Source organism: Triticum urartu, chromosome 5A (genome assembly GCF_056163025.1).
Source record: "Triticum urartu cultivar PI428250 chromosome 5A, HENAU_Tu73, whole genome shotgun sequence".
Taxonomy (NCBI): domain Eukaryota; kingdom Viridiplantae; phylum Streptophyta; class Magnoliopsida; order Poales; family Poaceae; genus Triticum; species Triticum urartu.
In genome coordinates, this window is record NC_141877.1 from 527626631 (window position 1) to 527651600 (window position 24970).

The 24970-nt window shown below is 42.2% G+C and overlaps 1 protein-coding gene across 1 annotated transcript; it reads left to right on the forward strand.

The window, feature by feature from the left end:
* The first annotated feature begins 5749 nt into the window (after positions 1–5749).
* On the forward strand, positions 5750–8134 carry LOC147972487 (uncharacterized). The gene is made up of 4 exons (XM_087523086.1): positions 5750–5967; positions 7010–7120; positions 7226–7508; positions 7592–8134. The coding sequence occupies exons 3-4, from the start codon at positions 7244–7246 to the stop codon at positions 7978–7980; spliced, it is 654 nt and encodes a 217-aa protein (XP_087379212.1). The 5' UTR covers positions 5750–5967; positions 7010–7120; positions 7226–7243; the 3' UTR covers positions 7981–8134.
* The last annotated feature ends 16836 nt before the right edge of the window (positions 8135–24970 follow it).

Genomic DNA, 24970 nt, shown 5'->3' on the forward strand with positions numbered 1-24970 from the left:
CAAAGCATTGAAATTCTTTTGCGAATTCATAAATTCTTTAACACTCGTCTGAAAATCAGAGGGCATCTTATTAAAATTTCCATAAGAGTTGTTGTAGGAATTACCATAATTATTAGAAGAATTACTAGGGAACGGCCTAGAATTAAAGTTTCCTCTATACGCGTTGTTACCAAAATTGTTCCTACCAAGAATATTCACATCCATGGATTCATTACTATTCTCAATCAAAGTTGACAAAGGCATATCATTAGGATCAAAAGAAACACTCTTATTAGCAAACAATTTCATAAGTTCATCCATCTTTCCACTCAAGACATTAATCTCTTCTATCACATGAACCTTTTTACCAGTAGATCTTTTGGTGTGCCATTGAGAATAATTAACCATAATATTATCTAGGAGTTTAGTAGCTTCTCCTAAAGTGGTTTCCACAAAAGTGTCTCCCGCGGCCGAATCTAAAAGATTTTTAGAAGAAAAATTCAACCCAACATAAATTTTTTTGTATAATCATCCATAAATTCAAACCCTGTGTAGGACAATTACGTATCATTAATTTCATACTCTCCCAAGCTTGTGCAACATGCTCATGATGAAGTTGCTTAAAATTCATAATATCGTTTCTAAGAGAGATGATCTTAGCGGGAGGAAAATACTTCGAGATAAAAGCATCTTTGCACTTATTCCATGAATCAATATTGTTTTTAGGCGAAGAGGAGAACCAAGTTTTAGCACGATCTCTAAGCGTAAACAGAAATAGCTTCAATTCAACAATATCATTATCCACATCTTTATTCTTTTGCATATCACATAAATCAACAAATCTGTTTAGATGGGTAGCGGCATCTACACTACGAAGGCTAGCAAATTAATCTTTCATGACAAGATTCAGCAAAGCAGTATTAATTTCACAAGATTCAACATCGGTAAGAGGAGCAATTGGAGTGCTAATAAAATCATTATTATTGGTATTGGAAAGCCACACAATTTAGTATTGTATTGAGCCATCGTGACAAACAATCAATCCAACACACAAGCAAACAAGAGGCAAGCAAAAAGAGGCAAACGGAAAAGAGGGCGAATAAAACGGCAAGGGTGAAGTGATGGAGAGGAAAATGAGAGGTAAATGGCAAATAATGTAATGCGAGGGATAATAGTTTGTGATGGTACTTGGTATGTCTTGACTTGTGCGTAGATCTCCCCGGCAACGGCGCCAGAAATCCTTCTTGCTACCTCTTGAGCATGCGTTGGTTTTCCCTTGAAGAGAAAAGGGTGATGCAGCAAAGTAGCGTAAGTATTTTCCTCAGTTTTTTAGAACCAAGGTAACAATCCAGTAGGAGACTACATGCAAGTCGCCTAGTACCCGCACAAACAAACCAGAACCTCACAACCAACGCGATAAAGGGGTTGTCAATCCCTTCACAGTCACTTATGAGAGTGAGATCTGATAAAGATAATAAGATAAATATTTTTTGTATTTTTGTTGAATAAATTGGAAAATAAAGATTGCAGGATAAATAGTAAACAAGAATTGTAGATTGGAAACTTATATGATATAAAGTAGACCTGGGGCCATAGGTTTCACTAGTGGCTTCTCTCAAGATAGCAAGTATTACGGTGGGTAAACAAATTACTGCCAAGCAATTGATAGAAAAGCGCATAGTCATGATGATATCTAAGGCAATGATCATGAATATAGGCATCACGTCCGTGACAAGTAGACCGAAACGATTCTGCATCTACTACTACTACTCCACACATCGACCGCTATTCAGCATGCATCTAGAGTATTATGTTCATAAGAACAGAGTAACGCTTTAGGCAAGATGGCATGATGTATAGGGATAAACTCAAGCGATATTATATAAACCTCATCTTTTTATCCTCGATGGCAACAATATAATATGTGCCTTGCTGCCCCTGCTGTCACTGGAAAGGACACCACAAGATCGAACCCAAAGCTAAGCACTTCTCCCATTGCAAGAAAGATCAATCTAGTAGGCCAAACTAAACCGATAATTCTAAGAGACTTGCAAAGATATCAAATCATGCACATAAGAATTCAGAGAAGAATCAAATAATATTCATAGATAATCAAGTCATAAACCCACAATTCATCAGATCTCGGCAAACACACCGCAAAAAGAGTTACATCGAATAGATCTCCAAGAAGATCGAGGAGAACTTTGTATTGAGATCCAAAGAGAGAGAAGAAGTCATCTAGCTAGTAACTATGGACCCGAAGGTCTATGGTAAACTACTCACACATCATCGGAGAGGCTATGGTGTTGATGTAGAAGCCCTCCGTGATCGAATGCCCTCTGTCGGAGCGCCGAAAAAGGCCCCAAGATGGGATCTCACGGGTACAGAAGGTTGCGGCGATGGAAAAGGTGTTTTATTATTCTCCCCGAAGGTTTTAGTGTATAAGAGTATATATAGGCGAAAGAAATAGGTCGGTGGAGCTGCGAGGGGCCCACGAGAGTGGGGGGCGCGCCCTCCTGCCTCCTGGCTCCCTCATTGCTTCCTTGACGTCCACTCAAAGTCTCCTGGATCATGTTTGTTCTAGAAAAGATCCTCGCGAAGGTTTCATTCCGTTTGGATTCGTTTGATATTCATTTTCTGTGAACCACTGAAATAGGCGAAAAAACAACAATTTGCACTGGGCTTTTGGTTAATTGGTTAGTCCGAAAAATAACATAAAAAGGTATATTAAAGCCCATTAAACATCCAAAACAGATAATATAATAGCATGGAATAATAAAAAATTATAGATACATTGGAGACGTATCAAGGAGCAACTTGAAAAGGTGAAAGATGTGAGACTAGGAAAGCTTGCGAAGAAAAGAAAGCATGAGGAAGGCCAATGTTGGGACCGGAGGTCTTGTTTGTGGGACCTGCCATACTGGGCTGATCTGAAATTAAGGCATAATCTCGATGTAATGCACATTGAGAAAAATATCTGTGATAATCTGATAGGGACATTTCTGAACATTGAAGGGAAGACAAAGGACACGGTTAGTTCTAGGCTTGATTTGGAGGACATGGGCATAAGAGAAGATTTTCATCTACAACACAATGAAGATGAAGATTCATTTGAAATGCCATGAGCATGGTATACAATGAGTAAAGAACAAAAGCTTGCATTCTGTGAATTCCTAAGAGCGGTGAAATTTCCAGATGGTTATGCTGCTAACCTACCAAAGTGTGTTACTTCTGATGGATTCAATCTTTTAGTATTGAAAACCCATGATTGTCACATCCTCCTCCAAAGGATTTTACCGGCGGGCCTCCGAGGAATCATGAACAAGGATATATATGAAGCGGTTGCTGAGCTGGGAAATTTCTTTAGAGAACTGTGCCGCAAAACACTCAAGTTAACTGTTCTGGAAAGACTTAAAAAAGAAATCCCAATTATTCTTTGCAAGCTCGAGAAGATTTTCCCTCTAGCTTTCTTCACTGTGATGGTCCATTTGGCGGTGCACTTACCAAAAGAGGCAATGCTTAGAGGCTATGTGCAATACGATTGGATGTACCCAATCGAAAGAAGGATCCTTACTTGTAAGTGTTATGTGCAAAACACGGCAAGACCTGAAGGTTCGATTGCTAAAGCATATGTCGTACTTTTTGGCGATGTGGAAACAAGATGGAACCGGTCGGGCAGAAATAGAGAGGGGCCTGATTCCCAAAGTGGTGATGTCTCTGTTTTCAAGCATGGTGTGAACTTTCTTGAAGCCTCATAATACTTGGAGGCTTGTGATGAGTATGCCAAGATGGTTTGGTATGTGCTCAGCAATTGCGCCGAGGTTCTACCATATATCGAGTACGTTATACCTTGTGCACTCATTATATTTTTTTGCTTGGGTTGGCACCAGCCTAATGTTTTAATTCACATGTTTTGTTGGCATTGCAGGAAATGCAAGGAAGAGTTAAATCAGGAAGAAAGCAAGATCCATGTTGATAAAAGGGTTGCCAAGGGATTTGCTAAATGGTTTCAGAATCATGTGAGATCTTTAGCCACATGTTTTATCTTTTCTGTGTTATTCACCAACTGTTAAATACCATTGTTGCTAAATGGTTTATTTGTGCAGATTGGAAAGTTACATGAGGAGAAGAAGGTCAGTGATGATCTATTTGATTTGGCATGCTTACCGGATAAGCGAGTGAGAGTGTATTCAGCATGCATTGCTGACGGTGTCCGGTACCATGCCGTTGACCGCGAGGAAAAAAGGAAGACACAGAATAGTGGAATCGTCACTGAGGGGTCACATGATCGTGAGAACATTGACTTCTATGGTCAGCTGAGAAGCATCGTAGAGTTGCAGTACAACTCTAGTGGAGGCATCCATCACTCAGTTGTCTTATTTCGCTATGATTTGTTTGAGCTTGGTAGCAAGAAGAAGAGAGACTCTTTTGTCAAATATGATGGCCACTTCAAAAGCATCAACACTGCAAGGTGCTGGTATAAGAGTGATCCCTTTATTCTAACAACACAAGCAACAATGGTGTTTTATCTGCCAGACACTCTTTTGCATGGAAAATGACGAGTTGTGCAAAACTTTGAGCGCAAACACTTGTGGAGTGTGACTGAAACTGAAGTGGAAAAGGGCCCCGGTGGTAGTGGACTAACATACCACGATGATGACTCTACAGAAGTTCCGTTGCAAGTTGATGATGACTCTATGGAAGTTTCGGCGCAAAGCAGAGTGCGAAGGGACCGAGAATGTGTGCTCGTTGATGCTGCAACAGTTGAAGGCATCAATAAAAGAAGAAAGGTGGTAGCGGATGGACATGAGAGCGAGGATGAGGAAAACAGGACTGATCATACTATGCTCCAATATTGTAGTGATGACGAGGAAAACAGGAGTGGGCATAGAGTTCCTTGTTTTGGTATCGACGACGATGAGTAGCGAAGGTAAATTTTGTCTCCTTAGTGAGCTAATGCTATTTTCTCTCCTTGGTAGTTGTTGTTGATGTGATCCTGATGTAGTTTTTGTACTACAATTCTCTCTAGGTACCAAAATGCATGAGACTGTGTAGTGATGGAGAGGCAGATGATGGTTGAAGATACAATGCAAAATGATGTAGTTTTGGTGGTCATGAAGTTTTAGTGATGGAGAGGCAAAATGAAGATGTTGTTTTGGTGAACTGAAGATGCAAAATGATGCTCTAGTAGTTTTGGTGATCATCTAGTTTTGGTTGTGATGTAAAAGATTGCAAAATAATGTTGTTTTTGGACTGAAGATGTTGTTTTTGGTGATCATGTAGTTTTGGTGATCCTTAAGTTTTTTTGAACTAAAGATGTTGTTTTTGGTGAACTGAAGATGTTGTTTTCAGAGCTGTTTTTAACTGAATTTTGCACATGGGCGCGCTCCATCAGACAGCCCATCTGATCCCACGCGTGGCTCCATTTCACTATGAGCAAAAAGATATGCGCGAGAGGGGACTCGAACCCACGATCATGCGCTCATTTCACTGTGTTTCTACCCCTGGGCTAGGAAGAGGCCACTAGTCTTCTACTCTATGCCATCTCTTTTAAAATCATCAAACCGGCCAAGTATCAAACACACACATCGCTGACAAGTGGGCCACTTGACCCACTCGCTGACAAGTGGGTCATTTTGCTACTCTACCCACTCGACCCTTTTCCCCTTGAGCTACCAAAAAATATTGGCGTGCGACTAAAAAATAATGCGTGAGCAGGGTCTCGAACCCACAACCGAGTGCTTGTTTCAACATATTCACTACCACTGAGCTAGGAAGAGACTATTGGTTATGTACTCGAACAAAACTACATGTGTTTGAGAGAGTGGCTGCCTCTCAAACAAGTGGACCCTCCTCTCCTGCAACTGACAAGTGGACCCTCCTCCTCTAATTTCACCATTCTTTTCCTTCCTCTCCCGCAACTCCTTCCTCTCCGCCATCGCCGCAGCTCATCTCCCACCAAGCCATCGCCGCCACCGACCGCTGGAGGTAAGAATCCGCTGCCTTCCTCTCCCGCAACTCTTTCCTCTCCTGATAGGTTAGGGTTTTCTGCTATTGTTTACTGGATTCGGTTAGGGTTTGAATGGATTAGGATTAGATTCGGTTAGGGCTTGATTCAAATGGAGGGGGAGTGGGTGGGTGGTGTTGTGCTGGCCTTGGATTAGGGTTCGTTTGGAAATTTGGGTTAGATTATTTGAAAGCCCACAACTAAGCTGACTGGCCTAGCAAAATATGATATGAATCCGCCGACTCCTTCCTCTTAACTTAGTAGCAAAATATGATATGGTTCAAATTAGGTAAAGTAGATAGATTAGGTTTCTTATCTACTATTAAGGCCCTGTTGATGTTGATGTTTTTGGTGCTAGCAAAATATGGAATGAGTAGAAGAAGAAAACATAGTGTTGTTGATGTTTTTGCCATCAGAAATGTCCTTGTTTTCTTACTACTGTTGATGGGTGTTGTTGATGTTGATGTTGATGTTCTTCTTCTACTCATTGCCCCTTTGCCAGATAGAGTAGTAGCAAATTGAGGCCATTGCCATTTATAGTAGTATTCCAAATTGAGGCCCTGGCAAACACATGTAGTAAATATTCTACCTTTTTTAAGTGCTTGTTTCCTATGTTCTCATCCAACTTGGCTCTAACACTAGTATGATCAGACTCATATCTTCCCATATGGTTCATTTATAGATACGCAAAGGGGCAGATATGTTCATATATGTTCATTTATAGATATAGATATGTTCATGTAGATATCTGCCCATATGTTGGATTAGATATGTAGATATCTTCCATATCTACATATCTGCCCATTTATAGATATTTGTTATGGGAAGATATGTTCATTTATAGATATAGATATGTTCATTTATAGATATGGGCAGATATGCCTTTTATAGTAGACATGGGAAGATATGGTCCTTTTATAGTAGTAAATTGTTTTGCCATTTATAGTAGTATTCTACTGTTTTGAAGTGCTTGTTTCCTATGTTTATGGTAACTTGTTGTTTAATTACAATGCTACTTTTTAGAGACGAGGGGAGGCTGCCACCGCCGGCTGCGCTCTGCCATGCCAAGAAGTGAGATGGCCAGCATGGAAGGTTTTGAGTTCTTGAGATCGTAATTGAGAAATCCTGCAGTAGGCATGTATATTCAAGACAAGATCTCCCTTCACCCATCTATTTATCATCTCTCTGCTGTATAGTGCTTGATTGGCACAATTAACCACTGCTTGACCCTCGCTACAGAGGCTACCAGACAAGTTTATGAAGATGCTCGCTGGCCGTGATCCCCATAAAGTGAAGCTGCGGGAGGCCGGCAGCGGGTGTCGCAGGCTGTGGGACGTGTTGGTGGTGTTCGACGCCAAAGGCCACATGTACCTAGGGCCCGGCCGGGAGCATTTCGCCCGCGCCCATGACCTACAGCTCGGGCGCTTCCTTGTCTTTCGCTACGACGGTGATGCCATGTTCACCGTGAAGATGTTCGACAACACCATCTGCCGCATGTACTACCAGCACGATGAGGATGCCAGTAAGCTATCTGCCTCTCTTCTTCCTGTCCTTCTGACATCGTCTCGCACAGATTGCTATAAAAACTTTGTTGCATTTGGCCAGGCAATGGGAGCAGTAGTGGGGATGACGAGGAGCAAAGTGGGGAAGAAGAGGAGCAGAGCGAGGATGACGAGGAGCATAGCGGGGAAGAAGAGGAGCAGAGCGGGGAGGCTGGTGACCTTGCTATGGTGGTGGCTGACGACGACCTTGCTATGGTGGTGGCTGACGACGACCCTGCTATGGTGGCTGACGACGACCTCGCGATTGTGGTGCCTGACAATGACCTCGCAATGGTGGTGCCTGACGATGACCTCGCGATGGTGGTGGCACCGGCGATCCCACAGCTGGGCGGCAGGACCATGCCAATTATGGTAGAGGAGTACATCTGCGTCGGCATTCGCCACTCTGAGCGCATCAGGATGATTAAGGAGAATAAGGATAAGAACGAGTGAAGATGTTACAAAATCAAGTGGCGATGTTAAGCATGTTAATCTGAACATGTCAATGTTTAGTATGTCAGGTTTAAGCTTGTTGGTGTAAACCTCTTAAGTATGACAGTGTCAGCCATGCTTAGTTTGAAATTGATGAGAATTGAAATTTTGTGCATGCTCATGGATGCTCAAGTATGAATATTTAGTTTCTTAATTATGAATATTCAGTTTGGTTATTGATGGGAATTAATATTTTGTGCATGCTCATGGATGAAAGATAAAATTATGGGTTTTGTGCATGCTCATGTATGAAACAATATAAGTTTCATTTTCTGATTGTTAAAAACATAGTTTTCCATTAAGATTGTTCATTAAGAATCAACAACATTATGAAACAATATAAGTTTCATGCTCAAGTATGACAATGTCATCTAAACATGGTTTTTCGTAAAGAATCAACAACATATTTGCATGATTCAAACCCTAGCCACGAACGGCCGCCGCGACGAAATCGGCCGGTTTTTGAAACCATTATAAAAAATTCAAAAAAATGGGAGACCTTTGATACGTCTCCAACGTATCTACTTTTTCTCATGCTTTTCCTCTTGTTTTGGACTCTAATTTGCATAATTTGAATTAAACTAACCCTGGACTGACGTTGTTTTCAGCAGAACTACCATGGTGTTGGTTTTGTGCAGAAATAAAACTTCTCGGAATGGAACGAAACTTTAGAATTTTTATATAATATATAAGAATTTCTAGAGCTAAGACCTACCGGAGAGGGGCCCCTAGGTGGGCACAACCCACCATGGCACGCCCCCCTCTCCTGGCGCGCCCAGGTGGGTTGTACCCACCTGGTGGCCCCGCAGACCTCAACCCTAACACTATAAATTCCTATTTTCGGAGAAAAAATCAGGGAGAAAGAATTATCGTGATCCATGAGATGGAGCCGCCTCCAAGCCCTGTTCTTCCTTGGCAAGGCAGATCTAGAGTCCGTTTGGAGCTCCGGAGAGGGGGATCTTCGTTCTTTGTCATCACCAACCCTTCTCCATCGCCAATTTCATGATGCTCCCCACCGGGAGTGAGTAATTCCTTCGTAGGCTCGCTGGTCGGTGAGGAGTTGGATGATATTCATCATGTAATCGAGTTAGTTTTGTTAGGGCCTGATCCCTAGTATCCACTATGTTCTTAGATTGATGTTGCTATGACTTTGCTATGCTTAATGCTTGTCACTTTGGGCCGGGTGCCATGATTTCCGATCTGAACCGTTTATGAATTCATCATTATATCCATGTTCTAGATCCGATCTTGCAAGTTATAGTCACCTACTACGTATTATGATCCGGCAACCCCGGTGTGACAATAACCGGGCCCACTCCCGGTGATGACCGTAGTTTGAGGAGTTCATGTATTCACTATGTGTTAATGCTTTGTTTTGGTTCTCTATTAAAAGGAGGCCTGAATATCCCTTAGTTTCCAATATGGACTGATGTCTACTACACAACCTTCTTCTTGTAGACGTTGTTGGGCCTACAAGTGCACATGTTTGTAGGACAGTAGAAAATTTCCCTCAAGTGGATGACCTAAGGTTTATCAATCCGTAGGAGGCGTAGGATGAAGATGGTCTCTCTCAAGCAACCCTGCAACCAAATAACAAAGAGTCTCTTGTGTCCCCAACACACCCAATACAATGGTAAATTGTATAGGTGCACTAGTTCGGCGAAGAGATGGTGAAACAAGTGGTATATGGATAGTAAATAAAGGTATTTGAAATCTGAAATAATAAAAACAGCAAGGTAGCAAGTGATAAAAGTGAGCGTAAACGGTATTGCAATGTGTGGAAACAAGGCCTTGGGTTCATACTTTCGCTAGTGTAAGTTCCCTCAACAATACTAACATAATTGGATCACATAACTATCCCTCAACATGCAACAAAGAGTCACTCCAAAGTCACTAATAGCGAAGAACAAACGAAGAGATTATGGTAGGGTACGAAACCACCTCAAAGTTATTCTTTCCAATCAATCCGTTGGGCTATTCCTATAAGTGTCACAAACAGCCCTAGAGTTCGTACTAGAATAACACCTTAAGATACAAATCAACCAAAACCCTAATTTCACCTAGATACAACAATGTAACCTCAAGTATCCATGGGTATTATTATACGATATGCATCACACAATCTCAATTCATCTATTCAACCAACACATAGAACCTCAAAGAGTGCCCCAAAGTTCCTACCGAAGAATCACGACGAAAACATGTGCCAACCCCTATGCATAGGTTCCCAATGTCACAAAACCCGCAAGTTGGTCACCAAGACATACCTCAAGTGTTCTCAAGTCTTTAAAGACTCAACCCGATAAGATTACTTCAAAGGGGAAACTCAATTCATTACAAGAGAGAAGAGGGGGAGGAGAAACATAAGATCCAACTATAATAGCAAAGCTCGCGATACATCAAGATCGTATCATCTCCAGAACACGAGAGAGAGAGATCAAACACAAAGCTACTGGTACATACCCTCAGCCCCGAGGGAGAACTACTCCCTCCTCGTCATGGAGAGCGCCGGGATGATGAAGATGGCCACCGGTGAGGGTTCCCCCCTCCGGCAGGGTGTCGGAACAGGGTCCCGATTGACTTTTGGTGGCTACGGAGGCTTCTGGCGGCGGAACTCCCGATATATCTTGTGTTCTGGAAGTTTTAGGTCACGTAGGTATATATGGGTGCAGGAGGTACGTCAGGGGAGCCACGAGGGCCCCACGAGATAGGGGGCGCGCCCCCACCCTCGTGAGCACCTCGTTTCTTCCTTGACGTGGGGTCCAAGTCCATCAGGTGTGTTTCCTTCCAAAAATAACTTCTCCAGTTGATTTCGTTCCGTTTCGACTCCGTCTGATATTCCTTGTCTTCAAAACACTGAAATAGGCATAAAACAGCAAATCTGGGTTGGGCCTCCAGTTAATAGGTTAGTCCCAAAAATAATATAAAAGTGGATAATAAAGCCCAATATTGCCCAAAACAGTAGATAATATAGCATGGAGCATTCAAAAATTATAGATACGTTGGAGAAGTATCAAGCATCCCCAAGCTTAATTCCTGCTCGTCCTCGAGTAGGTAAATGATAAAAAAATTGATGTGGAATGCTAGTTGGCATAATTTCAATGTAATTCTTCTTACTTGTGATATGAATATTCAGATCCGAAAGATTCAAGACAAAAGTTTAATATTGACATAAAAATAATAATACTTCAAGCATACTAACTAAGCAATCATGTCTTCTCAAAATAACATGGCCAAAGAGAGCTATCCCTACAAAATCATATAGTCTAGCTATGCTCCATCTTCACCACACAAAATATTTAAATCATGCACAACCCCGATGACAAGCCAAGCAATTGTTTCATACTTTTGATGTTATCAAACTTTTTCAATCTTCACGCAATACATGAGCGTGAGCCATGGACATAGCACTATAGGTGGAATAGAATGGTGGTTGTGGAGAAGACAAAAAGGGAGAAGATAGTCTCACATCAACTAGGTGTATCAACAGGCTATGGAGATGCCCATCGATAGATATCAATGTGAGTGAGTAGGGATTGCCATGCAACGGATGCACTAGAGCTATAAATGTATGAAAGCTCAACAAAAGAAACTAGTGGGTGTGCATCCAACTTGCTTGCTCATGAAGACCTAAGGCATTTTGAGGAAGCCCATCATTGGAATATACAAGCCAAGTTCTATAATGAAAGATTCCCACTAGTATATGAAAGTGACAACATATGAGACTCTCTATATGAAGAACATGGTGCTAGTTTGAAGCACAAGTGTGGTAAAAGGATAGTAGCATTGTCCCTTTTATTTTATTTATTTTTATTCATTTATTTTTATTTGGCCTTTCTTTTTTTATGGCCTTTCTCTTTTTTTATTTGGCCTTTCTCTTTTTTTAGGGACAATGCTCTATTAATGATGATCATCACACTTCTATTTATTTACAACTCAATGATTACAACTCAATACTAGAACAAAGTATGACTCTATATGGATGACTTCGGCGGTGTACCGGGATATGCAATGAATCAAGAGTGACAAGTATGAAAGAATTATGAATGGTGGCTTTGCCACAAATACTGTGTCAACTACATGATCATGCTAAGCAATATGACAATGATGAAGCGTGTCATAATAAACGGAATGGTGGAAAGTTGCATGGCAATATATCTCGGAATGGCTATGGAAATGCCATAATAGGTAGGTATGGTGGCTGTTTTGAGGAAGGTATATGGTAGATTTATGGTACCGGTGAAAGGTGCGCGGTACTAGAGAGGCTAGCAAAGGTGGAAGGGTGAGAGTGCGTATAATCCATGGACTCAACATTAGTCATAAAGAACTCACATACTTATTGCAAAAATCTATTAGTTATCGAAACAAAGTACTAAGCGCATGCTCCTAGGGGGATAGATTGGTAGGAAAAGACCATCGCTCGTCCCCGACCGCCACTCATAAGGAAGACAATCAATAAACACCTCATGCTCCGACTTCGTGACATAAAGGTTCACCATACGTGCATGCTACGGGAATCACAAACTTCAACACAAGTATCTCTCAAATTCACAACTAATCAACTAGCATGACTCTAATATCACCATCCTCATATCTCAAAACAATCATTAAGTATCAAACTTCTCTTAGTATTCAACACACTCATAAGAGAATTTTATTATTCTTTGATATCTAGCATATTAGGATTTTAAGCAAATTACCATGCTATTTAAGACTCTCAAAATAATATAAGTGAAGCATGAGAGTTCATCTATTTCTTCAAAATAAAACTACCACCATGCTCTAAAAGATAAAAGTGAAGCACTAGAGCAAATGACAAACTACTCCGAAAGATATAAGTGAAGATCAATGAGTAGTCGAATAATTGTGCAACTATGTGAAGACTCTCCCATTCAATAATTTCAAACCTTGATACTTTATTTAAACAACAAGCAAAACTAAATAAAATGACATCTAAGAGTAGCAACCATCATGTGAATAAGCAAAAACTTAGGATCAACCGGTACTAACCGATAATTGTTGAAGAAGAAAGGTGGGATGCCAACCGGGGCATCCCTAAGCTTAGACGCTTGAGACTTCTTGAAATATTATCTTGGGGTGCCTTGGGCATCCCCAAGCTTGAGCTTTTGTGTCTCCTTAATTCCTCTCATATCACGGTCTCCCTAAATCTCAAAAGCTTCATCCACACAAAACTCAACAAGGACTCGTGAGATAAGTTAGTATAAACCATTGCAAAAACCTTGTCATACTCTACTGTAGCAAACCACTAAAATTATTATTCAACATTGCATACTAAATGCCTCTGCATATTTAATAGTCCTATCCTCAAATAGAATCATTAAAGAAGCAAACATATGCAAACAATGCAAACATAACAGCAATCTGCCTAAACAGGATAGTCTGTAAAGAAAACAGCAACATCCATACTTCCCTAGCTCCAAAAATTATGAAATAAAATTACCACTGTAGTAAATTTATCAGAGCTTCATATGCAAAAGGTTTCAACATTTTATCACATTCTGACTTTTCTAGGAAATTATTGCAATAGCGGTAAACTTTCTGTTTTCAAACAGCAACATGAAGACTTGTGACATAGGCATAGTAAAGGCTATCAATGCCACTTTTATTGAAATAAAAGATGCAAAACATTTTTCTAAATAACAGAAAACAAATCCTAACAAAATAAATTGACGCTCCAAGCAAAACACATATCATGTGGCGAATAAAAATATAGCTCCAAGTAAAGTTACCTATGAACGAAGACGAAAGAGGGGATGCCTTCCGGGGCCCAAATAAATTTAGGAAAAAAGTGCGTTTTTCAAAATTGCATTTAGGGCCCAAATAAATGTTCACCTTGTGCGGCTTGATTTTAGAAGCCCGTGAAAATTTATTTCGGAATTTTTGGAGTCCGTTTAGTATTTCTTTTTATTTTTCTTCCGAGCGGAATAATAAAAAAAGAACCGACTTCGGGCTGTACCCGAGAGGGACACCGCCCGGGGGCAGCCTTTAAATAGCGCCGCCCTGAGCCGCCCCAGCCCATCAGCCCCGCCTCGATCCATGCGCGCCGCCAGAGCCGCCGCCGCCGACGATCCCTCCGCCCGAGGTTCGTCGCGCCTCGTTTTCCGTGCCGAAAAAAAAGAGAGAAAAAAATATTCGGCGTTCGTCGTTTTTCTTTTTCTCAGATTAAATCCGCGATTTTTCTAATCGTGATTCCTGATCCGATTTTCGTTTTAGTTTAACTTTTCGCTCGTTTATCAGAATCAGGCGATTCAAGCGCCTAGGGATTCGCCTCGAAACCCTCTATCCGTTTAACCAACTTAAACAAGATTTTGCTACTGTAAAATTTGCACTAGATCCAGATTACTAGAACGAAGTTGTTTTCTTTCGCCGTTTGACTTTCGTTGCTTCGTTTGATTTGATTCTTTTTGCCAACCGGAGTTCTTAAGTTGAACCTTCTGGTTAGATCTTTTATTTGAGTTTTACCCGTGCATTAGATGAGTACTTATTGTATGCTTGTTTGTTTGTCTGCAATAGAATACCCGGAGTGCGCCGCTTGTTACTTCGAATCGTTAGGTTTCGTGGATCATCAGCAAGGCAAGTAACACTTTGATCATACCTTTTCTACTACCCAGTTTTATTGCATTAGATCAATCCTCACACACTGCATGATCAGGATCTAATTAAATTGTGGGATGGGAAGTAGATGAGGTAGTACCTATTACCTGTTATTATCAAACCTTTGGCAGTTACTTCTACGTTTGCTTATTATGCCATGCTATGCTAGTAGACGTGGATTGGGTGAGTGATATCCATGACAGATGTGAGATTGTTAATTAATGGTTTATCTAAGGTGGCAACTTAAACACACATCTGGGTGGATTGAGGCACCTGGGTATTCCAGGACTTGCCTGTTTTCTATTGGACCGCCACCCAGGCTCAAAGGGATCATGAGACTATTCATACTAGAAACTTCCGTGTGCAGCCACAAGCTATTATGGGCTCTAGCATAGTTGACTAAGTCGTGCGAACTCTTACAGTGGTAGACTAGCAGATGTAGGGGATGTAGGTGGTATGGTCTACCCGATCGTAAGGTGCTAGCGCTTCTGAAAGACTATGTCTCGGTCATCCGTCTTCTCAAACACCATATAGTGCGAGAAACCAAACGGAGGCGATCGAGTCTTGTGGGGAAAAGTGCGCAAACCTCTGCAGAGTGTAATAAACTAATCATGGTTAGCCGTGTCCCCGGTTATGGACATCTTGAGTATCTAGTACTTGGATTTTCATGTGAATCTCAACATGTTACTCAAATTAATTTTGTTGGGTTATGTTTAATGATGATGCTTAATTGGGATTGAGAATGCTGTCAACCATTCTCAATGTTTAACAACCACCATGATAGTAATTAAATTTTATTCCTTTGAAGTAGGGAAAAATTGGCTTTACGCAAAATTGTAACCATAGAGCTTTCCACCAGCCAAATATGCATATAGTATAGCTGTGTCATTCCATTACTCTCTATGTGTTACCTTGCCAGCATATTCCATGTGCTGACCCGTTTTCGGGCTGCAACGTTAATGTTGCAGACTTTTCAGACGACGATTCAGGAGTTTTCAGGTCGTGTTTGTATACTCAGTGATGCCGTTGGAGTTGATGGACTCACTTATCTTCCAAGCCTTCTGCTGTTATCGTTATTAGATGGCCTTAAGCCATACTTATTGTAATAAGTATTCTTTTGAGACACTCGATGTAATAAGTGTGTGATTGCTACTCTGCTATAAATCCTCCGAGTATTGTGTGGTGTCAGCATTACTGATCCAGGGATGACACCGGAGCACAGAGATCAGACTGTTTGAGGTCTGGTCGCTACAGGTGTTGGGGAACGTAGCAGAAATTCAAAATTTTCCTACGTGTCACCAAGATCAATCTATGGAGTCATCTAGCAACGAGGGAGGAGTTGATCTACATACCCTTGTAGATCGCGCGCGGAAGCGTTCAAGAGAACGGGGTTGATGGAGTCATACTCGTCGTGATTCAAATCACCGATGATCCTAGCGCCGAACGGACGGCACCTCCGCGTTCAACACACGTACGGAGAGACGTCTCCCACGCCTTGATCCAGCAAGGAGGAGGGAGAGGTTGATGGAGATCCAACAGCACGACGGCATGGTGGAAGTAGCGGGATTCCAACAGGGCTTCGCTAAGCGCTGCGGGAGGAAGAAGATGTGTCACGGGAGGGAGAGGGAGGCGCTAGGCCTTAGATTCGTTTGCTCCTCCTTTTTCCCCACTATATATAGGGCCAAGGGAGAGGGGGAGGCGCAGCCCTTGCCCCTTCCTCCAAGGAAGGGTGCGGCCAAGGGTGGGGAGGAGTCCATCCTCCCCAAGGCACCTCGGAGGTGCCTTCCCCTTGTAGGACTCTCCCCTTTTTTTTCTCTCTTGGCGCATGGGCCTCTTGGGGCTGGTGCCCTTGGCCCATATAGGCCAAGGCACATCCCCTACAGCCCATGTGGCCCCCCGGGGCAGGTGGCCCCACCCGGTGGGCCCCCGGGACCCTTCCGGTGGTCCCGGTACAATACCGATGACCCCGAAACTTGTCCCGATGGCCGAAATAGCACTTCCTATATATAATTCTTTACCTCCGGACCATTCCGGAACTCCTCGTGATGTCCGGGATCTCATCCAGGACTCCGAACAACTTTCGGGTTACCGCATACTAATATCTCTATAACCCTAGCGTCACCGAACCTTAAGTGTGTAGACCCTACGGGTTCGGGAGACATGCAGACATGACCGAGACGTTCTCCGGTCAATAACCAACAGCGGGATCTGGATACCCATGATGGCTCCCACATGTTCCACGATGATCTCATCGGATGAACCACGATGTCAAGGACTTAATCAATCCCGTATACAATTCCCTTTGTCTAGCGGTATGTTACTTGCCCGAGATTCGATCGTCGGTATCCATATACCTTGTTCAATCTCGTTACCGGCAAGTCTCTTTACTCGTTCCGTAACACATCATCCCGTGATCAACTCTTTGGTCACATTGCGCATATGATGATGTCCTACCGAGTGGGCCCAGAGATACCTCTCCGCTTACACGGAGTGACAAATCCCAGTCTCGATTCGTGCCAACCCAACAGACACTTTCAGAGATACCTGTAATGCACCTTTATAGTCACCCAGTTACGTTGTGACGTTTGATACACCCAAAGCATTCCTACGGTATCCGGGAGTTGCACAATCTCATGGTCTAAGGAAATGACACTTGACATTAGAAAAGCTATAGCATATGAACTACACGATCTAGTGCTATGCTTAGGATTGGGTCTTGTCCATCACATGATTCTCCTAATGATGTGATCCCGTTATCAACGACATCCAATGTCCATGGTCAGGAAACCGTAACCATCTATTGATCAACGAGCTAGTCAACTAGAGGCTTACTAGGGACATGGTGTTGTCTATGTATCCACACATGTATCTGAGTTTCCTATCAATACAATTATAGCATGGATAATAAACGATTATCGTGAACAAGGAAATATAATAATAACTAATTTATTATTGCCTCTAGGGCATATTTCCAACAGTCTCCCACTTGCACTAGAGTCAATAATCTAGTTCACATCGCCATGTGATTAACACTCACAGGTCACATCGCCATGTGACTAACACCCAAGAGTTTACTAGAGTCAGTAGTCTAGTTCACATCACTATGTGATTAACACTCAATGAGTTTTAGGTTTGATCATGTTGCTTGTGAGAGAGGTTTTAGTCAACGGGTCTGAACCTTTCAGATCCGTGTGTGCTTTACAAATCTCTATGTCATCTCCTAGATGTAGCTACCATGCTCTATTTGGAGCTATTCCAAATAACTGTTCTACTTGGAGCTATTCTAAATTGTTGCTCCATTATATGCATCCGGTATCTCTACTCAGAGCTATCCGGATAGGTGTTAAGCTTGCATCGACGTAACCCTTTACGACGAACTCTTTTACCACCTCCATAATCGAGAAAAATTCCTTAGTCCACTAGTTACTAAGGATAACTTTGACCGCTGTACTGTGATCCATTCTTGGATCACTCTTGTACCCCTTGACTGACTCATGGCAAGGCACACTTCAGGTGCGGTACACAGCATAGCATACTGTAGAGCCTATGTCTTAAGCATAGGGGACGACCTTCGTCTTTTCTCTCTATTCTGCCGTGGTCGAGCTTTAAGTCTTAACTTCATACCTTATAACTCAGGCAAGAACTCCTTCTTTGACTGATCCATCTTGAACACCTTCAAGATCATGTCAAGGTATGTGCTCATTTGAAAGTACTATTAAGCGTTTTGATCTATCCTTATAGATCTTGATGCTCAATGTTCAAGTAGCTTAATCCAGGCTTTCCATTGAAAAACACTTTCCAAATAACCCTATATGCTTTCCAGAAATTCTACGTCATTTCTGATCAACAATGTGTCAACAACATATACTCATCAGAAATTCTATAGTGCTCCCACTCACTTCTTTGGAAATACAAGTTTCTCACAAACTTTGTATACACCCAAAATCTTTGATCATCATCAAAGCATACATTCCAACTCCGAGATGCTTACTCCCGTCCTTAGAAGGATTGCTGGAGTTTTGCATACTTATTAGCATCTTTCAGGATTGACAAAACCTTTCGGTTTGTATCACATACAACCTTTCCTCAAAAACCGTCGAGGAAACAATGTTTTGACATCCTATCTGCAAGATTTCATAAATAATGCAGTAATCGCTAATATAATTCCAACAGACTCTTAGCATCGCTACGAGTGAGAAAGTCTCATCGTAGTCAACTCTTTGAACTTGTCGGGAAACATCTTAACAACAAGTCGAGCTTTCTTAATGGTGACATTTACCATCATCGTCCGTCTTCCTTCTAAAATCCATCTGTACCTAACAGCCTTACGACCATCAAGTAGTACTCCCAAAGTCTACACTTTGTTTTCATACATGGATCCTCTCTCGGATTTTATGGCCTCGAGCCATTTATCGGAATCCGGGCCCACCATCGCTTCTCCATAGCTTGTAGGTTCATTGTTGTCTAGCAACATGACTTCCAAGACAGGATTGCGTACCACTCTGAAGTAGTACGCATCCTTGTCATCCCACGAGGTAGTGACTTGATCTGAAGTTTCATGATCACTATCATAAGCTTCCACTTCAATTGGTGTAGGTGCCACAGGAACAACTTCCTGTGCCCTGCCACACACTAGTTGAAGAGACGGTTCAATAACCTCATCAAGTCTCCACCATCCTCCCACTCAATTCTTTCGAGAGAAACTTTTCCTCGAGAAAGGACCCGATTCTAGAAACAATCCCTTATTGCTTTCGAATCTGAGACAGGAGGTATACCCAGCTGTTTTGGGTGTCCTATGAAGATGCATTTATCCGCTTTGGGTTCGAGCTTATCAGCCTGAAACTTTTTCACATAAGCGTCGCAGTCCCAAACTTTTAAGAAATGACAGCTTAGGTTTCTCTAAACCATAGTTCATACAGTGTCATCTCATCGGAATTACGTGGTGCCCTATTTAAAGTGAATGTGGTTGTCTCTAATGCCTAACCCATAAACTATTGTGGTAATTTGATAAGAGACATCATGGTATGCATCATATCCAATAGGGTGCAGTTATGATGTTCGGACACACCATCACACTATGGTGTTCCAGGCTGTATCTGTTGTGAAACGATTTCCACAATGTCTTAATTTTGTGCCAAACTCGTAATTCAGATATTCATCTCTATGATCATATCATAGATCTTTTATCCTCTTGTCACGACGATCTTTCAACTTCACACTGAAATTACTTGAACCTTTCAATAATTCAGACTCGTGATTCATCAAGTAAATGCACTCAACATCTACTCAAATCATCTGTGAAGAAAGAACATAACGATATCCACTACATGCCTCAGCACTCATTGGGCTGCACACATCAAAATGTATTTCTTCCAACAAGTTGCTTTCTAGTTCCATTTTACTGAAACCGAGGCTTTCAGTCATCTTGCCCATGTGGTATGATTTGCATGTCTCAAGTGATTCAAAATCAAGTGAGTCCGAACGGTCCATTTGCATGGAGTTTTCTTCATGCATACACACCAATAGACATGGTTCGCATGTCTCAAACTTTTCAAAAATGAGTGAGTCCAAAGATCCATCAACATGGAGCTTCTTCATGCGTTTTATACCGATATGACTTACGTGGCTGTGCCACAAGTAGGTGGTACTATCATTACTATCTTATATCTTTTGGCATGAACATGTGTATCACTACGATCGAGATTCAATGAACCATTCATTTTAGGTGTAAGACCATTGAAGGTATTATTCAAATAAACAGAGTAACCATTATTCTCCTTAAATGAATAACCGTATTGCGATAGACATAATCCAATCATGTCTATGCTCAACGCAAACACCAATCTCGATGGTAGAGGGAGCGTGCGATGCTTGATCATATCAACATTGAAACACTTCCAACACATATCGTCAGCTCACCTTTAGCTAGTCTCCGTTTATTCCGTAGCTTTTATTTCGAGTTACTAACACTTAGCAACCGAACCGGTATCTAATACCCTGGTGCTACTAGGAGTACTAGTAAAGTACACATTAACATAATGTATATCCAATATACTTCTATCGACCTTGCCAGCCTTCTAATCTACCAAGTATCTAGGGTAATTCTGCTCCAGTGGCTGTTCCCTTTATTACAGAAGCACTTAGTCTCGGGTTTGGGTTCAACCTTGGGTTTCTTCACTAGAGCAGCAGCTGATTTGCCTTTTCATGAAGTATCCCTTCTTGCCCTTGCCCTTCTTGAAACTAGTGGTTTCACAAACCATCAACAATTGATGCTCCCTTTTGATTTCTACTTTCGCGGTGTCAAACATCGCGGATATCTCAAGGATCATCATATATGTCCCTGATATATCATAGTTCATCACGAAGCTCAAGCAGCTTGGTGGTAATGACTTCGGAGAAACATCACTATCTCATCTGGAAGATTAACTCCCACTTGATTCAAGTGATTGTTGTACTCAGAAAATCTGAGCACAAGATCAACAATTGAGCTTTTCTCCCTTAGTTCGCAGGCTAAGAAAATCATCGGAGGTCTTATACCTCTTGACGTGGGCACGAGCCTGAAATTCCAATTTCAGCTCTCAAAACATCTCATATGTTTCGTGACATTTCAAAAACCGTCTTTGGTGCCTGAACTCTAAACCGTTTAACTGAACTATCACGTAGTTATCAAAACGTGTATGTCAGATGTTCGCAACATCCACAGACAACGTTCGAGGTTCAGCACACTGAGTGGTGCATTAAGGACATAAGCCTTCTATGAAGCAATGAGGACAATCCTCGGTTTACGGACCTAGTCCGCATAATTGCTACTATCAACTTTCAACTAATTTTTCTCTAGGAACATATCTAAACAGTAGAAATAAAGCGTGAGATACGACATAATTTGCAAAATCCTTTTGACTATGTTCAGGATAATTAAGTTCATCTTATGAACTCCCACTCAGATAGACATCCCTCTAGTCATCTAAGTGATTACATGATCCGAGTCAACTAGGCCGTGTCCGATCATCACGTGAGACGGACTAGTCATCATCGGTGAACATCTTCATGTTGATCGTATCTACCATACGACTCATGCTCGACCTTTCGATCTTCTGTGTTCCGAGGCCATGTCTATGCACATGCTAGGCTCGTCAAGTTAACCCTAAGTGTTTTTGCTGTGTAAATCTGTCTTACACCCGTTGTATGTGAACGTAAGGATCTATCACACCCGATCATCACGTGGTGCTTCGAAACGACGAACTGTAGCAACGGTGCACAGTTAGGGGAGAACACTTCTTGAAATTTTAATGAGGGATCATCTTATTTACTACCGTCGTACAAAGCAAATAAGATGTATAAATATGATAAACATCATATGCAATCAAATAATAGCGACATGATATGGCCAATATCATATAGCTCCTTTGATCTCCATCTTGGGGCTCCATGATCATCTTGTCACCGGTATGACACCATGATCTCCATCATCATGATCTCCATCATCGTGTCTTCTTGAAGTTGTCTCGTCATCGACATGCAAGTCGTGATTCCCTTGACAAGAACATGATCAATCTCATACATTACATATAACATTCATCACATCCTTTTGGCCATATCACATCACATAGCATACCCTGCAAAAACAAGTTAGACGTCCTCTAATTGTTGTTTGCATGTTTTACGTGGCTGCTATGGGTTTCTAGCAAGAACGGTTCTTACCTACGCAAAACCACAACGTGATATGCCAATTGCTATTTACCCTTCATAAGGACCCTTTTCATCGAATCCGATCCGACTAAAGTAGGAGAGACAGACACCCGCTAGCCACCTTATGCAACTAGTGCATGTTTGTCGGTGGAACCGGTCTCACGTAAGAGTACGTGTAAGGTTGGTCCGGGCCGCTTCATCCCACGATGCCGTCGAATCAAGATAAGACTAGTAACAGCAAGCATATTGAACAAAATCAACGCCCACAACTACTTTGTGTTCTACTCGTGCATAGAATCTACGCAATAGACCTAGCTCTGATACCACTGTTGGGGAACGTAGCAGAAATTCAAAATTTTCCTACGTGTCACCAAGATCAATCTATGGAGTCATCTAGCAACGAGGGAGGAGTTGATCTACATACCCTTGTAGATCGCGCGCGGAAGCGTTCAAGAGAACGGGGTTGATGGAGTCGTACTCGTCGTGATTCAAATCACCGATGATCCTAGCACCGAACGGACGGCACCTCCGCGTTCAACACACGTACGGAGCGGAGACGTCTCCCATGCCTTGATCCAGCAAGGAGGAGGGAGAGGTTGATGGAGATCCAACAGCACGACGGCATGGTGGAAGTAGCGGGATTCCAACAGGGCTTCGCTAAGCGCTGCGGGAGGAAGAAGATGTGTCACGGGAGGGAGAGGGAGGCGCCAGGCCTTAGATTGGTTTGCTCCTCCTTTTTCCCCACTATATATAGGGCCAAGGGAGAGGGGGAGGCGCAGCCCTTGCCCCTTCCTCCAAGGAAGGGTGCGGCCAAGGGTGGGGAGGAGTCCATCCTCCCCAAGGCACCTCGGAGGTGCCTTCCCCTTGTAGGACTCTCCCCTTTTTTTCTCTCTTGGCGCATGGGCCTCTTGGGGCTGGTGCCCTTGGCCCATATAGGCCAAGGAACATCCCCTACAGCCCATGTGGCCCCCCGGGGCAGGTGGCCCCACCCGGTGGGCCCCCGGGACCCTTCCGGTGGTCCCGGTACAATACCGATGACCCCGAAACTTTCCCGATGGCCGAAATAGCACTTCCTATATATAATTCTTTACCTCCGGACCATTCCGGAACTCCTCGTGATGTCCGGGATCTCATCCGGGACTCCGAACAACTTTCGGGTTACCGCATACTAATATCTCTATAACCCTAGCGTCACCGAACCTTAAGTGTGTAGACCCTACGGGTTCGGGAGACATGCAGACATGACCGAGACGTTCTCCGGTCAATAACCAACAGCGGGATCTGGATACCCATGATGGCTCCCACATGTTCCACGATGATCTCATCGGATGAACCACGATGTCAAGGACTTAATCAATCCCGTATACAATTCCCTTTGTCTAGCGGTATGTTACTTGCCCGAGATTTGATCGTCGGTATCCATATACCTTGTTCAATCTCGTTACCGGCAAGTCTCTTTACTCGTTCCGTAACACATCATCCCGTGATCAACTCTTTGGTCACATTGCGCATATGATGATGTCCTACCGAGTGGGCCCAGAGATACCTCTCCGCTTACACGGAGTGACAAATCCCAGTCTCGATTCGTGCCAACCCAACAGACACTTTCAGAGATACCTGTAATGCACCTTTATAGTCACCCAGTTACGTTGTGACGTTTGATACACCCAAAGCATTCCTACGGTATCCGGGAGTTGCACAATCTCATGGTCTAAGTAAATGACACTTGACATTAGAAAAGCTATAGCATATGAACTACACGATCTAGTGCTATGCTTAGGATTGGGTCTTGTCCATCACATGATTCTCCTAATGATGTGATCCCGTTATCAACGACATCCAATGTCCATGGTCAGGAAACCGTAACCATCTATTGATCAACGAGCTAGTCAACTAGAGGCTTACTAGGGACATGGTGTTGTCTATGTATCCACACATGTATCTGAGTTTCCTATCAATACAATTATAGCATGGATAATAAACGATTATCGTGAACAAGGAAATATAATAATAACTAATTTATTATTGCCTCTAGGGCCTATTTCCAACAACAGGTGCCTTGGGCATCCCCAAGCTTAGGCTCTTGCCACTCCTTATTCCATAGTCCATTGAATCTTTACCCAAAACTTGAAAACTTCACAACACAAAACTTAAAGTAGAAAACTCGTAAGCTCCGTTAGTATAAGAAAGTAAATCACCACTTCAAGGTACTGTGATTAACTCATTCTAAATTCATATTGGTGTAATATCTACTGTATTCCAACTTCTCTATGGTTCATACCCTCCGATACTACTCATAGATTCATCAAAATAAGCAAACAACACATAGAAAACAGAATCTGTCAAAAACAGAACAGTCTGTAGTAATCTGGATCAAACATATACTTCTGGAACTCATAAAATTCTCAAATAAATTTATGGACCTGAGTAATTTATCTATTAATCATATGCAAAAATAATTAACTAAATAGCACATTCCAAATAAAAATGGCAGCAATTCTCATGAGCACTAAAGTTTCTGTTTTTGACAGCATGATCAACAAGACTTTCCTCAAGTCTTCCCAAAGGTTCTACTTGGCACAAACACTAATTAAACACATAGAAGCACATCTAAACAGAGGCTATATGAATTATTTATTACTAAACA

Excerpts from the sequence above, each read along its gene's own strand:
- LOC147972487 (XM_087523086.1), top strand. The coding sequence starts at position 7,244 with ATGAAGATGCTCGCTGGCCGTGATCCCCATAAAGTGAAGCTGCGGGAG. Across the intron at positions 7,509-7,591 it reads CCAGCACGATGAGGATGCCA|GCAATGGGAGCAGTAGTGGG; the intron begins GTAAGCTATCTG and ends GCATTTGGCCAG.